A 13,481-nucleotide genomic window follows, 5' to 3' on the forward strand; every position below is an offset into this window, starting at 1 on the left:
GGCTGCAATATTCAAGGTAAATTAAATCAAATTATATCCAACTTGAGAGACTCCCCTTGTCTCCTGAAGTCCTCCTTTTTTGTGTGCAAATGTTTTCACCATGACCTGTATGTCCAGGTTACAGGCCCCGACTGTTTTCTGTACTGAGTATTGCACACCCAGACAGTCTTTCCTGAGACATTGTGCATTATATGTCTATTGCACTGCACTCAATTTAAACTTAGTCTTGAATGATGCATGCCAAGATATACCAGAGATAAGGGACTGTTGATGTTATTATATATTTTATCCACAAAAGTAGTGCATTGGGCCTTTAATATTATTGTATTAGCGGACCAATATAGCCGTCTGCAGAGCTGGCAAAACGTTTTTCCAGCACCCAATATTTAGTTTTGAACTGAGTACCAGCATAAAAGTGGTTAAATTCCTGCAGTGTAAACACTACATAAACAAATGTCCTTCTCCATAAAGGTTGTAATGTATCCCTTGGTAAGGTCCGAGGCCATGAGGAGCAGGCCCCAACCTCACCAACAAACCTGGTGTGCTTCCAAACAAGCCTTACACAACAATTAGTCACTTATCACCAGGGATCCAGGAGGTAATTAAGGCACAATTATCATGCAATTAAAAGGTAATTTGATACTGCATGACATCAGAGATCTAGTGAATGGGATTTAATAACACTGAGGGAGGAACATTAGCCCCTGCTCAAGTCTGTTCTCTTGATAGTGATGGATCTGAGCCTGTGCTGTGGTCTGATGTCTGTCGCATACAAAACCCTTATTATGTGACAGTTTGGCAGCCTTCCTCAGTAATGGACTTAGACCCGACAACCAGGGCCTCCCTTAAGTAATGATGGAAGGAAAATGTGCTCTAACTTCAAAGCAAGGCAAAATCAATAAAATACGAAATATTCTTTCTTCAGCGAGAATGTTCTCTGTCTCTTTTTGCCTGTAAGAAAAATAGATTTACTGTCATGTTTTTATACTGTTTAAAGCCCGCAAAGCCTTCTGCCTTTCGCACAAATGTTCAATGTCTTCAGATGGCTACAAGATAATAACCTTCTAATGTCACTTTGTGTACTTACCCTTCAGCAAGAAAAACGTTGAGCCAAAATGACCCAAACCATCAAAAGACAATAACATTTGAGTGAGAGAGAGCTGTTTGGTGCGTATTTAACCACCATTGTTTCTGAAATGTCATAGCATTTGTCATAGCATGTCATAGCATGTCATAGCATTTGCTGCTCTTCTCACTATGAGAGATTGCTTATAGTTTCCTTGAATATACCCTCGGCTAGACCTTTTACTGTAATGTGAACTTGTCACGTCTTGATTCTCGACCACTACCTCTGGAGGTCGAGCACGACACTCGCTCGACAGTTGCCCCCCTCCAAGCAGGGCAGTGTAAACAGAATTGTCTCATTGAGCACAACACTCCCACAATAAAAACAAAAGGCAACAGTAAACATGTCGTCCCCCACGAATGATGCAGAGCGCACCAATGATGACATATAGCCTATATTAAACCGTTTACAATGTAAAATTCCCTCCAGAAATGAACCCAATAACATATTGATAAAAAAAGCTATATCTTTAGGGCCTGTACATGGTCCATATGATCAGGCAGTTGTGCTATTTCAGTAATAAACATGATCACCTGTCTGATGCAGCATGGTGGCTTTATGGCTGAAGCATGATCACCTGTCTGATGCAGCATGGTGGCTACATGGCTGAAGCATGATCACCTGTCTGATGCAGCATGGTGGCTACATGGCTGAAGCATGATCACCTGTCTGATGCAGCATGGTGGCTACATGGCTGAAGCATGATCACCTGTCTGTTGCAGAATTGTGGCTACATGGGGTTGCTCCTCAGCATTGTTTACCACAATGGGCTAATCATTAGCTAGATCACAAACTCTAAATATGATCATGTTGCTTGTTTAATGACCTTAAAAAACTCCCACTGGCACTAATAAAATCATGTGATTTTTTTTGTGTTTATAATAGAGGCCTACTGTTTATGCATTCCAATGGCCGACAAGATTCCCATAGTTACTTATTTGATATTCATGTCAGACACTCAAGATTGTAAAAAAAAAATTGGAGTTGAGGAATACATTATACATTACTGACAAGCTGGGATCCCACTCTTTTCAATAATTGCAATCAAAACTGTTGTATTTTCCCGAGATTATATTTAGGAATGTTGCGTAGTGACTGGGTTTATTAGAACCATAGACAGATTAGAACACATTTATTTCTGTGCAGCAATCAGCTGTGTGAGGAGTTGCAGCTCTCTTGCCAACAACAGTTGATATTCAGTTTATAAATAAAGGACATAGCTCATGAACAGCTTCGGAAATTAATCTGGTTTTCTACCTTTTAAGGATCCGCCCCTTTTTTTCAATTTTCACCTGAAATGACATACCCAAATCTAACTGCCTGTAGCTCAGAACCTGAAGCAAGGATATGCATATTCTTGATACCATTTGAAAGGAAACACTTTGAAGTTTGTGGAAATGTTAAATTATTGTAGGAGAATATAACACATTAGATCTGGTAAAAGATAATACAAAGAAAAAAACATGTGTTTTTTTGTATGTTTTTGTACCATCATCTTTGAAATGCAAGAGAAAGGACATAGTGTATTATGCCAGCCCAGGTGCAAAATGTTCCTAATTGGTTTATTAATACATGTTCAAGTTCATAACTGTGCACTCTCCTCAAACAATAGCATGGTATTCTTTCACTGTAATAGCTACTGTAAATTGGACTGTGCAGTTAGATTACCCCCCCCCCCCCCATGATAAATCGAAATTTAACAAAAGAACACTAATTTTAAAAAAAGAGAGGGGGAAAAGAAAGAAATCCACCAAATTTGTGAAATAGGCCTTTATTACTCCTGTATTAGCTGAGAATAATTATCCTCAGCACCAGGATGTTCCTTACTGAGGCGGGGCTCATTCGAGATTGAGAGCAAATCTGGTTGATAACAAGCGTGGAAGAGCAGGAAGATTGTGAAGGATTAAATACAAATATCGGACAAAAATGTTTTCCTCTTCTGTTATGGAGTTTGAAAATGTACAGCCAAGTGGGCCATATGAAAACTTGATTAAGTGGCCCACCAGGCCCGGTGAGCTCAGCAGATGTTGCTGGGCCAGCAGGCAGTCCTTAATGTTGAGTACAGCAGTCTCTAGCTAATCCATTCCCTGTATTATTCCATGTCATGTGCCAAAGACAAAACGCCACCTGCTAGAGAAGATAGATTTTGGGCCCAGTTAGCCCTCTCGCTTCGCCTCTTCCTCTCTTGTGTGACTCACAAATGTACGTTCATTACTATAGCTCCCGCCTTGGGCCAATCAGTGTAATTTTGTAAATGCCAGATCTCTATGGCAAGACGCATCATTCATTCAAATTATGTCAAAATCGGGCCAGTGGACCGACTGACGGAGAACCATCCACAGTCCCCTCTCCGATTTCATTGTGGGGGACAATAATACATTGTAATAGCAGAGCAATGTTTTTGAAACTGCTGAAATATATGTGCATTTTCCTAATATTAGAGACTTGTTTTATTGATTTTTTACCTGAAAGTAAGAGCCGGTAACTCTGAGATTGACGCTGTAGCTTTAAGGGAATCTCAGCACACCATAATTTAATTTAAAAGGAAACAGGCAAGAGTGCAAGTAGCAACTCCCCAGTGAATTTACAACTTTTTAAGTCACAATTTTTCCATGTAATGATTTGCATGATATTGACGAAATTAAGCATGGTTTGTTCTAAGGTAAATTGTTCAGCTAACTAGCTAGCTAACTTAGCTAGTACGTTAGTATGTGAGGAAGATGCAGACATTTTGTTTAGCTTGCTACCAAGCTATGTATAATACGAATGACACTGTATGATCACTTTACTGTATTTTTACATTCGTATGAGAGGGATACATTTTTACAATGCTGATGTTACTTGAGGAATCAAATGTTATTAGCTAGCTAACGTTAGCTATAGCTAGCTAGCTGCTGTACCACGTTGGCTGTGTTATTGTCTTCAAACTAAATTAGTGTATGGGCAATTAAATAAACCATTTAGATGTCTGCACATGCTTGTGAATTGTTGCATTTTTCAAGAGTGTAATATGGTTTTATTTCATTAATCAAGAGTGCAATATGGCAGATGGAAAAGTTGCTTGCATAGCTAGTTGTATAGTTTACACGCTTAATGGCTACTGTGATGTTTACGGTACATTTGAGCTGCGAAGCAAGAACGTCACAAACCCTCTGTCGGCACGGGACATTCAGTTGCAAATGTAAATTGAAAGTTTTATTTTCATACTTTTGGTATATGTACGTTACTTTAGTATTTATTTTAGACAACTTTTACTTCACTACATTCCTAAAGAAAATAATGTACTTTTTACTCCATACATTTTCCCTGACACCCAAAATGCGCGTTACATTTTGAAATGGTCCAATTCACACACTTATCAAGAGAACATCTCTGGTAATCTCTACTGTCTCTGATCTGGCTGACTCACTGAACACAAATGCTTTGTTTGTAAATTATGTCTGAGTGTTGGTGTGTGCCCCTTAAAATTATATCTCTGGTTTGCTTAATATAAGGAATTAGAAATTATTTATACTCTTACTTTTGATACTTAAGTATATTTAAAACCAAATACTTTTAGACTTGTACTCAATTAGTATTTTACTGGGTGACTAACTTTTACTTGAGTCATTTTCTATTAAGGTATCTTTACTTTTACTCAAGTATGACATTGGGTGCTTTTTCCACCACTGATCAGAGGGCACAAATTAGAGGTCGACCAATTAATCGGAATGGCCGATTAATTAGAGCCGATTTCAAGTTTTCATAACAATCGGCAATCAGTATTTTTGGACACCGATTTGCCAATTTTAATATTTTTTATTTATTAATTGTAACGCCCTGGCCATAGAGAGGGGTTTTTGTTCTTTATTTTGGTTAGGCCAGGGTGTTACATTGGGTGGGCGTTCTATGTTCATTTTTCTATGTTTTTGTATTTCTTTGTTTTGGGCCGTGTGTGGCTCCCAATCAGGCACAGCTGTAGTTCGTTGTTGCTGATTGGGAGTCACACATAAGTAGCCTGGTTTTCCTTTGGGGTTTGGTGGGTGATTGTTTCTGTTTAGAGTATTTCCTAACAGGACTGTTTTGCTGTCGTCTTTTGTTCATTTTTGTAGTGTTCTCTTTTTTCAAATTAAATTTCAAGATGAACACACGTCCTCCGCTGCACCTTGGTCTTTCTCTAACGATGGCCGTTACAGAATCACCCACCAAAAAAACGGACCAAGCAGCGGAGGAAGGAGCAGCGCAAGGAGAAGAACCAGGAGAGGAGCTATCTGGAATCGTGGACTTGGGAGGAAATCCTGGACGGTAAAGGACCATGGGCTCAAGCTGGGGATTATCGCCGCCCGCAGTGGGAGATCGAGGCGGCGAGAGCTGAGAGGCGCTGGTATGAGGAAAGGGAGCGCAGCAGACACGAGAGGCAGCCCCCCCCATTTTTGTGGGGGGGGGCACACGGGGAGATTGGCGGAGTCAGGCGGTAGACCTGAGCCAACTCCCCGTGCTTACTGGAGGCAGCGCAGTACCGGTCAGGCACCGTGTAATGCGGTAAAGCGCACGGTGTCTCCAGTGCGCGTTCATAGCCCGGTGCGCTATAGGCCAGCCCCCCGCAAGTGCCATGCGAGTGCAGGCATCGAGCCAGGACGGATGGTGCCAGCTCAGCGCGTCTGGTCTCCAGTGCGCCTTTTCGGTCCAGGTTATCCTGCACCGGCTCTGCGCACTGTGTCTCCAGGGCACTGGGAGGGTCCAGTTCGCCCAATGCCTGCGCTCCACCCATGCCGGGCCAAAGTGGGCATTCAGCCTGGAGTGTGGGTAAAGAGCCTACGTACCAGAACTCCAGTGCTCCCCCACAGCCCGGTTTATCCTGTGCCTCCTCCTCGGACCAGGCCTCCAGTGTGTCTCCCCATCCTGGTCAGTCCTGTGCCTCCTCCACGGATCAGGCCTCCAGTGGGTCCCCCCATCCTGGTCAGTCCTGTGCGTCCTCCACGGACCAGGCCTCCAGTGGGTCTCCCCAGCCTGGTGAGTCCAGTGCCTGCGCCCAGAGCCAGGCCTCCTTCATGTCTCCCCAGCCTGGTGAGGCCTGGGCCAGAGTCGCCAGAGCCGCCCGCCGGTCCGGAGCCGACCGAGAGCCGCCCGCCAGTCCGGAGCCGCCAGAGCCGCCCGCCAGTCCGGAGCCGCCAGAGCCGCCCGCCAGTCCGGAGCCGCCAGAGCCGCCCGCCAGTCCGGAGCCGCCAGAGCCGCCTGCCAGTCCGGAGCCGTCAGAGCCGCCCGCCAGTCCGGAGCCGCCAGAGCCGCCCGCCCGTCCGGAGCCAGCCGTGCGCAACCAGAATGGCCAGCCAGCCGAGCGCAGTCAGGGTCGCCCACCAGTCCTCCAGCGCGGCCAGGGGCGCCACCTAAGTGGGTGACGCCGAGGGTGGAGCGGAGGCCACGTCCCGCACCTGAGCCGGCGCCATAAGAAGGCCCACCCGGACCCTCCCCTTCAGAGTCAGGTTTTGCGGCCGGAGTCCGCACCTTTGGGGGGGGTACTGTCACGCCCTGGCCATAGAGAGGGGTTTTTGTTCTTTATTTTGGTTAGGCCAGGGTGTTACATTGGGTGGGTGTTCTATGTTCATTTTTATATGTTTTTGTATTTCTTTGTTTTGGGCCATGTGTGGCTCCCAATCAGGCACAGCTGTAGTTCGTTGTTGCTGATTGGGAGTCACACATAAGTAGCCTGGTTTTCCTTTGGGGTTTTGTGGGTGATTGTTTCTGTTTAGAGTATTTCCTAACAGGACTGTTTTGCTGTCGTCTTTTGTTCATTTTTGTAGTGTTCTCTTTTTTCAAATTAAATTTCAAGATGAACACACGTCCTCCGCTGCACCTTGGTCTTTCTCTAACGACGGCCGTTACTTTAATTAATTTATTTTATTCTTTATTTAACTAGGGAAGTCAGTTAAGAACACATTCTTATTTTCAATGACGGCCTAGGATTTGTGGGTTAACTGCCTTGTTCAGGGGCATAACGACAGATTTTTACCTTGTCAGCTCGGGGATTCAATCTTGCAACCTTACGGTTAACTAGTCCAAGGCTCTAACCACCTGCTTTACATTGCACTCCATGAGGAGCTTGCCTGTTACGCGAATGCAGTAAGAAGCCAAGGTAAGTTGCTAGCTAGCATTAAACTTATCTTATAAAAAACAATCAATCAATCAATCATAATCACTAGTTAACTACACATGGTTAATGATATTACTAGTTTATCTAGCCTGTCCTGCGTTGCATATAATCGATGCGGTGCGCATTTGCGAAAAAAGACTGTCATTGCTCCAACGTGTACCTAACCATAAACATCAATGTCTTTCTTAACATCAATACACAAGTATATATTTTTAAACCTGAATATTTAGCTAAAAGAAATCCAGGTTAGCAGGCAATATTAACCAGGTGAAATTGTGTCACTTCTCTTGCGTTCATTGCACGCAGAGTCAGGGTATATGCAACAGTTTGGGCCGCCTGGCTCGTTGCGAACTAATTTTCCAGAATTTTACGTAATTATGACATAACATTGAAGGTTGTGCAATGTAACAGGAATATTTAGACTTAGGGATGCCACCAGTTAGATAAAATACGGAACGGTTCCGTATTTCACTGAAAGAAAAAACGTTTTGTTTTCGAGATGATAATTTCCGGATTCGACCATATTAATGACCTAAGGCTCGTATTTCTGTGTGTTTATTATATTATAATTAAGTGATTTGATAGAGCAGTCTGACTGAGCGGTGGTAGGCACCAGCAGGCTCGTAAGCATTCATCCAAACAGCACTTTCGTGCGTTTTGCCAGCAGCTCTTCACAATGCTTCAAGCATTGCGCTGTTTATGACTTCAAGCCTATCAACTCCCAAGATTAGGCTGGTGTAACCGATGTGAAATGGCTAGCTAGTTAGCGGGGTGCGCGCTAATAGCGTTTCAAACGTCACTCGCTCTGAGACTTGGAGTAGTTGTTCCCCTTGCTCTGCATTTGTAACGCTGCTTCGAGGGTGGCTGTTGTCGATGTGTTCCTGGTTCGAGCCCAGGTAGGAGCGAGGAGAGGGACGGAAGCTATACTGTTACACTGGCAATACTAAAGTGCTTATAAGAACATCCAATAGTCAAAGGTATATGAAATACAAATCGTATAGAGAGAAATAGTCCTTTAATTCCTATAATAACTACAACCTAAAACTTCTTACCTGGGAATATTGAAGACTCATGTTAAAAGGAACCACCAGCTTTCATATGTTCGCATGTTCTGAGCAAGACACTTAAACGTTAGCTTTCTTACATGGCACATATTGCACTTTTACTTTCTTCTCCAACACTTTGTTTTTGCATTATTTAAACCAAATTGAATATGTTTCATTATTTATTTGAGGCTAAATTGATTTTATTGATGTATTATATTAAGTTAAAATAAGTGTTCATTCAGTATTGTTGTAATTGTCATTATTACAAATAAATAAATAAAACATTGGCTGAATAATCGGTATCGGGGTTTTTGGTCCTCCAATTATCTGTATCGGTATCGGCGTTGAAAAATCATAATCGGTCGACCTCTAGCACAAATCAACTCAAAGAAGGCAGCATAGGAGGGATGGAGGGAGAGAGAGGAGGGAGGGAGAGAGAGAGCGGGAAGGGGGGAAGGAGAGAGAGAGGTTGATGTGCTGAGTCAGAGGCAAACAGGCCTCTCAGTCGTGCAGTTGAGTGTGTCAATGTTTCTATTGGCTCGCTGCTCTGACTGCACATGTGCACGAGTGTGTGATAAGATGTCATGAACATAGCACATAAAACTGCTGAACAATGGTTGAATATTGGTTTAGCATACACTAACACTCTAATGGATAGTTTGACTGCATTCACTATGAAAACTGAAGTCATGGTAAAATAAAACACATTACACAAGTACATGACTCAAAGTCCTCATCCCATTTTATAAAGTTAAAGACGGTCAATGTGTTGGAAGCCCTTGGCCCATTTTATAAAGTTAAAGACGTCAATGTGTTGGCAGCCCTTGGCCCATTTATAGAATAAAGGTTCAATGGTTGCTCGACCTTGCAGTATTCAGTAGGGGGAGCTCTAGTTTTTCCCCTGCCCTAGTTTCTCTCTCTCCCTGTTGTCTTGGATTTAGTGTTGCAGTGTAGAAAATCGGGCCACTGTCTGCCATATTAGCTGGCTGCTGGATACAACGGTAAGGAACACACTCCCCGGTAAATGCCTTACAGTAAGGGAAGAGCCCAAAGCTAAACGAACCCAGTTGATATGTGAAGTGTTGTTTGAAAAGTTTTTTTATGGCATGGTTATTCATACTGAGAGAATGGCGATATGATGAAATCAACAACTTCCTTTCTGTGCGCTGTACATGATCCTGTAAATAATTATTTTTATTGAATGCTTTTTAAAAACGTTTTTAAAGCTTTAACAATGTTTTAGCACGTAACCAATTGCTTTATAAAGAGACGCATACAAATCATCTCACCACTTGCGCTAGGCTAAGGATTAGAATGAACTGTTTGATATTGAATTCAGATAATGAACTTAGGCTACTCTATAAAGAGGACAGTTGTTTACATGGCATGTACAGAGGCATAACTAACCAAAGGTTAACCTAAGGTTAATGAATAATTCCAGACTAGACTGAAACTGAAAGTGTGTCTCAAATGTATACTTTATAAACTGTAATAAACACTGTATGTTAAACACTCAACTGTGTTTAAGCTTTCTTCTCTCTATGTCTTCCACAGGCTTTCTTCTCACCTGCACTCACAGCAACAACACACTCGCCTGCCCACCCCCAGATATCCTGACGTTCATCATGGGGCAGCTGTTGGCCTCAGAACAGGAGCAGTCGGAGGCTCAGGTTGCTGTTGGCTCTCTGCTCTACTCCGCCATGTTGGAAGCCGGTGCTCTGCCTGATGTTGCCGTCGACCACTATCTGCTAGCTAATCCAGAGAGCCTGGACTCCAGGGCCCACCTACAGGACCACCTCCGCCAGCTGCAGGGGCACGTGGGTAACCGGGCGCCCACCTACCTGAAGGAGCTGATCAGCCGCCTGGTCGCTTTCTCTGACGAGCCCAAGGTGGCAGGCCTGGTGGGCTTGGTGGTCTCCATGGTGATGGAGACGGCATACGCCTCGTCCAGGGGGTCAGTGAGGTCGAGGGGTTGCCAAGTGGAAGAACGGCGAGCGGAGCTCCAGGACGTTATGGAGGAGTACCTCAAGCGCTGCCGGATGCACTTGAAGGATGAGCAGAAGCTGAGAGAAGACACCCAGCGTCTGGAGGGCCAGCTGAGCTACTTGCTGACCCAGCTGAAGAACACCATGCTCAGGGAAGGCCCCAGCTCCAAGGCCCTGAAGCACTGGGCCAGCGGCGCCGCCTTTCACACGCAGATGCTGCTGCACCTGACCAGGCTAGAGCAGAGAGGAGACCCGCTGGTCATCCAGGCTGCAATGGAGCAGTACCAAGAGGACTTCAGAGAGATTCTACCTGCGTACAGATGCTACAAAGCCAGTACGGTGACTGTGATAAAGTGTAGGGGAGGGCTGCAGACCGGGGAGGATCCTCTGACTGAGGGGAGTGTGACTGGGTTCACTGTGGTGGATAAAGAGTTAGGGAAGAGTGTGAGTGTACCCCTACCTGAGGACGCTCCCCCTGGCATTGTCCTGATCACTTCAAATATGTGTGCTAAGGCCTATTTAGAGCGACTGTTCTCTTCACAAGGCCCCATAGCAGAGCTGGAGAGGTACTTTCTCAACAGCAGAGAGAGTCTACGCATGAAGTTGATGGTACAAGAACCAACGGAACCCAACGAGAGGCTGAGCATAGTGGAAACAGATCCCCTAGACAGAAGATAGCACATGTTGATGTTGACTTTCATACAGGCATAGGCAAGATGCACAATCCACGGAACTGAACGAACACTCTTGAATAAAATGTGCATTTATTGTATTGTATGTATGATCAAATGTTGAATAATAATCTGGTTTAGTCAATGCTAGTGTTCTCCTATGAAGTTCTGAGAAAATATATTATAAAAGCACATGAATAATTCCTTCCCACGCAAATCAATTGTTATAATGTGAGAAACTAATTGTACAGACACAAATGGCAAAAGTAGCACAGTTCACAGTACTTAATTGTCTATGGTATTGAAAAGGATGCTTGAGTTCAGTTTGCAGGTTTGAATTGATTTCTTCGTCCTTTGTGGAAGTGATTCTTTCTTACTTTGTCCTCACTTTCAGTTCAATAACCTTTTCTACAGCTTTGTAGAGTGCTCAGAAGCAAAAGCTGATTCTTTGAAAATAAACTCTTAATGGTTTGGCTGCTGCCATGGCTGAATGTAATGTAGGAATGTGTCAAACTTTATCAAGGCCTGTCAAATTGAATGCCATTTGAGTCACACTTCATTGCTACAATTACAAGTCAAAGTGAGCGACGGAGCTGCTCTCCTAATGCTACGTGATTAGAGTGATTAGTACTCTGCACTTCTACACTTTCCAAAGCTCTCTCTCTTTTATTCTCAATCTCCATCCCTTTCTCCATCTGTTTCTCCTTTCTCTCCTCCCTGCCTCTCTCTGTCACGTAGCATTAGCTATCCTCGCCATGTGAGCTGGGCCTGTGAGCCAACACTGCCAGAGGAACAGAGTTGGGCTCTGTGATGTCACTCTGCGCTGACCTGCCACCTCCCTGATTTAACACCCGACTCTGACATCTCAGCCACTCTTACTGTAACTCAAGCCTCCGTTTCAGAGTTAGTTACTTAGAGGGGGGAGGGAAGCTACAGGACTTTTAAACTTAGCACCCAGCAGAGATACCCGGTTGTGTCACATGTAATGTATAATGTATAATGTTTCTGAATGGCCAAAGGGTGTGTTTTTGTCATTATAGATAGAGTCACGCTCCGCTGCAGTAGCTCTGTCTTCTCTTAGTGTTTGCAGAGAGGGGTGTGTGTAGTGTTATCCATCTATCCTCGGGGTATTCACGCACACACACACACACACACCTGCTGGATGCTTATCCCTTAGCTTAGCATTCTGACCCCCCCATGGTAATGATGGTGGACTAGAAGATGGCAGTGGGCCTTCTGCCGCACCCTGCTGGTCTCCCTAGGCAGACTGGTTGCCTCCTACATTAACAATGTTCCGACATACACATGTGCACAGATACAAGAATCGGTTGGTTTAGGTGGAAATGGATGTGCAGGAAATGCGTCCAGAGCCGTTTCCGTTTGTGCCCTGGTATAAACACTGTTGTACAGACACCCTCTCTGGACAGAGTGACTAATTCCAGGCACAGCCACACAACCTTTGGCATACAACCATGACTTATTCAACATTTTGTTGTGTTACAGCCTGAATTCAAAATGGATTAAATATTCTCACCCATCTACACACAATACCCCAAAGTGAAAACATGTTTTTAGAAATTGTTGCAAATCTATTGAAAATGAAGTACAGAAATATCTCATTTACATAAGTATCCACACCTGAGTCAATACTTTGTAGAAGCACCTTTGGCAGCGATTACATTTGTAACTATTTCAGTGTAACTCTCTAAGAGCTTTCCACACCTGGATTGCACAATATTTGCCCATTATTCTTTTCAAAATTCTTCAAGTGATGTAAAATTGGTTGTTGATCAGGTCTTGCCATAGATTTTCAAGTAGATTTAAGTCAAAACTGTACCTCGGCCACTCAGGAGGATTCACTGTCTTCTTGGTAAGCAACTCCAGTGTAGATTTGGCCTTGTGTTTTAGGTTATTGTCCTGCTGAAAGATGAATTCATCTCCCAGTGTCTTGTGGAAAGCAGTCTGAACTAGGTTTTCCTCTAGGATTTTGCCTGTGCTTAGCTCCATTCCGTTTATTTTTTTGTCCAGAAAAACTCCCCACTCCTTAACGATTACAAGCATGCCCATAACATGATACAGCCACCACTATTCTTGAAAACATGGAAAGTGATACCCACTAATGTATTGTATTGTATTTTCCCCAGACATTACACTTTGTATTCAGAATAAAAATGTGAATTGCTTTGCCACATTTTTTTGAGTATTACTTTAGTGCCTGGTTGCAAGCAGGATGCATGTTTTGGAATATTTGTATTCTGTACAGGCTTCCTTCTTTTCACTCTGTCAATTAGGTTAATATTGTGGAGTAACTACAATGTTGTTGATCCATCCTTAGGTTTCTCCTATCACAGCCATTAAACTCTGTAACTGTATGAAAGTCACCATTGGGCTCATGGTGAAATCCCTGAGCGGTTTCCTTCCTCTCCGGCAATTGAGTTAGGAAGGACACCTGTATCTTTGTATTTATTGGGTGTATTGATACAGCATCCAAAGTGTAATAAATAACATCATCATCATGCTCAA

The 13,481-nt window shown here is 43.7% G+C and overlaps 1 protein-coding gene across 2 annotated transcripts; it reads left to right on the plus strand.

Moving 5' to 3' along the window:
• Window positions 1-9,228: 9,228 nt before the first annotated feature.
• On the plus strand, window positions 9,229-13,149 carry LOC106577159 (uncharacterized). 2 transcript variants are annotated; one of them, XM_082964868.1, is made up of 2 exons: window positions 9,229-9,303; window positions 9,857-13,149. In XM_082964868.1, exon 2 carries the CDS (start codon window positions 9,928-9,930, stop codon window positions 10,963-10,965), a length of 1,038 nt encoding a protein of 345 aa, XP_082820994.1. In that variant the 5' UTR covers window positions 9,229-9,303; window positions 9,857-9,927; the 3' UTR covers window positions 10,966-13,149. The 2 variants fall into 2 exon arrangements, with proteins under 2 accessions (XP_082820994.1, XP_082820995.1); XM_082964869.1 differs by lacking the exon at window positions 9,229-9,303 and adding an exon at window positions 9,314-9,482.
• The last annotated feature ends 332 nt before the right edge of the window (window positions 13,150-13,481 follow it).

The sequence above is a fragment of the Salmo salar genome, chromosome 18 (genome assembly GCF_965601325.2).
Source record: "Salmo salar chromosome 18, fSalSal1, whole genome shotgun sequence".
Lineage (NCBI taxonomy): Eukaryota > Metazoa > Chordata > Actinopteri > Salmoniformes > Salmonidae > Salmo > Salmo salar.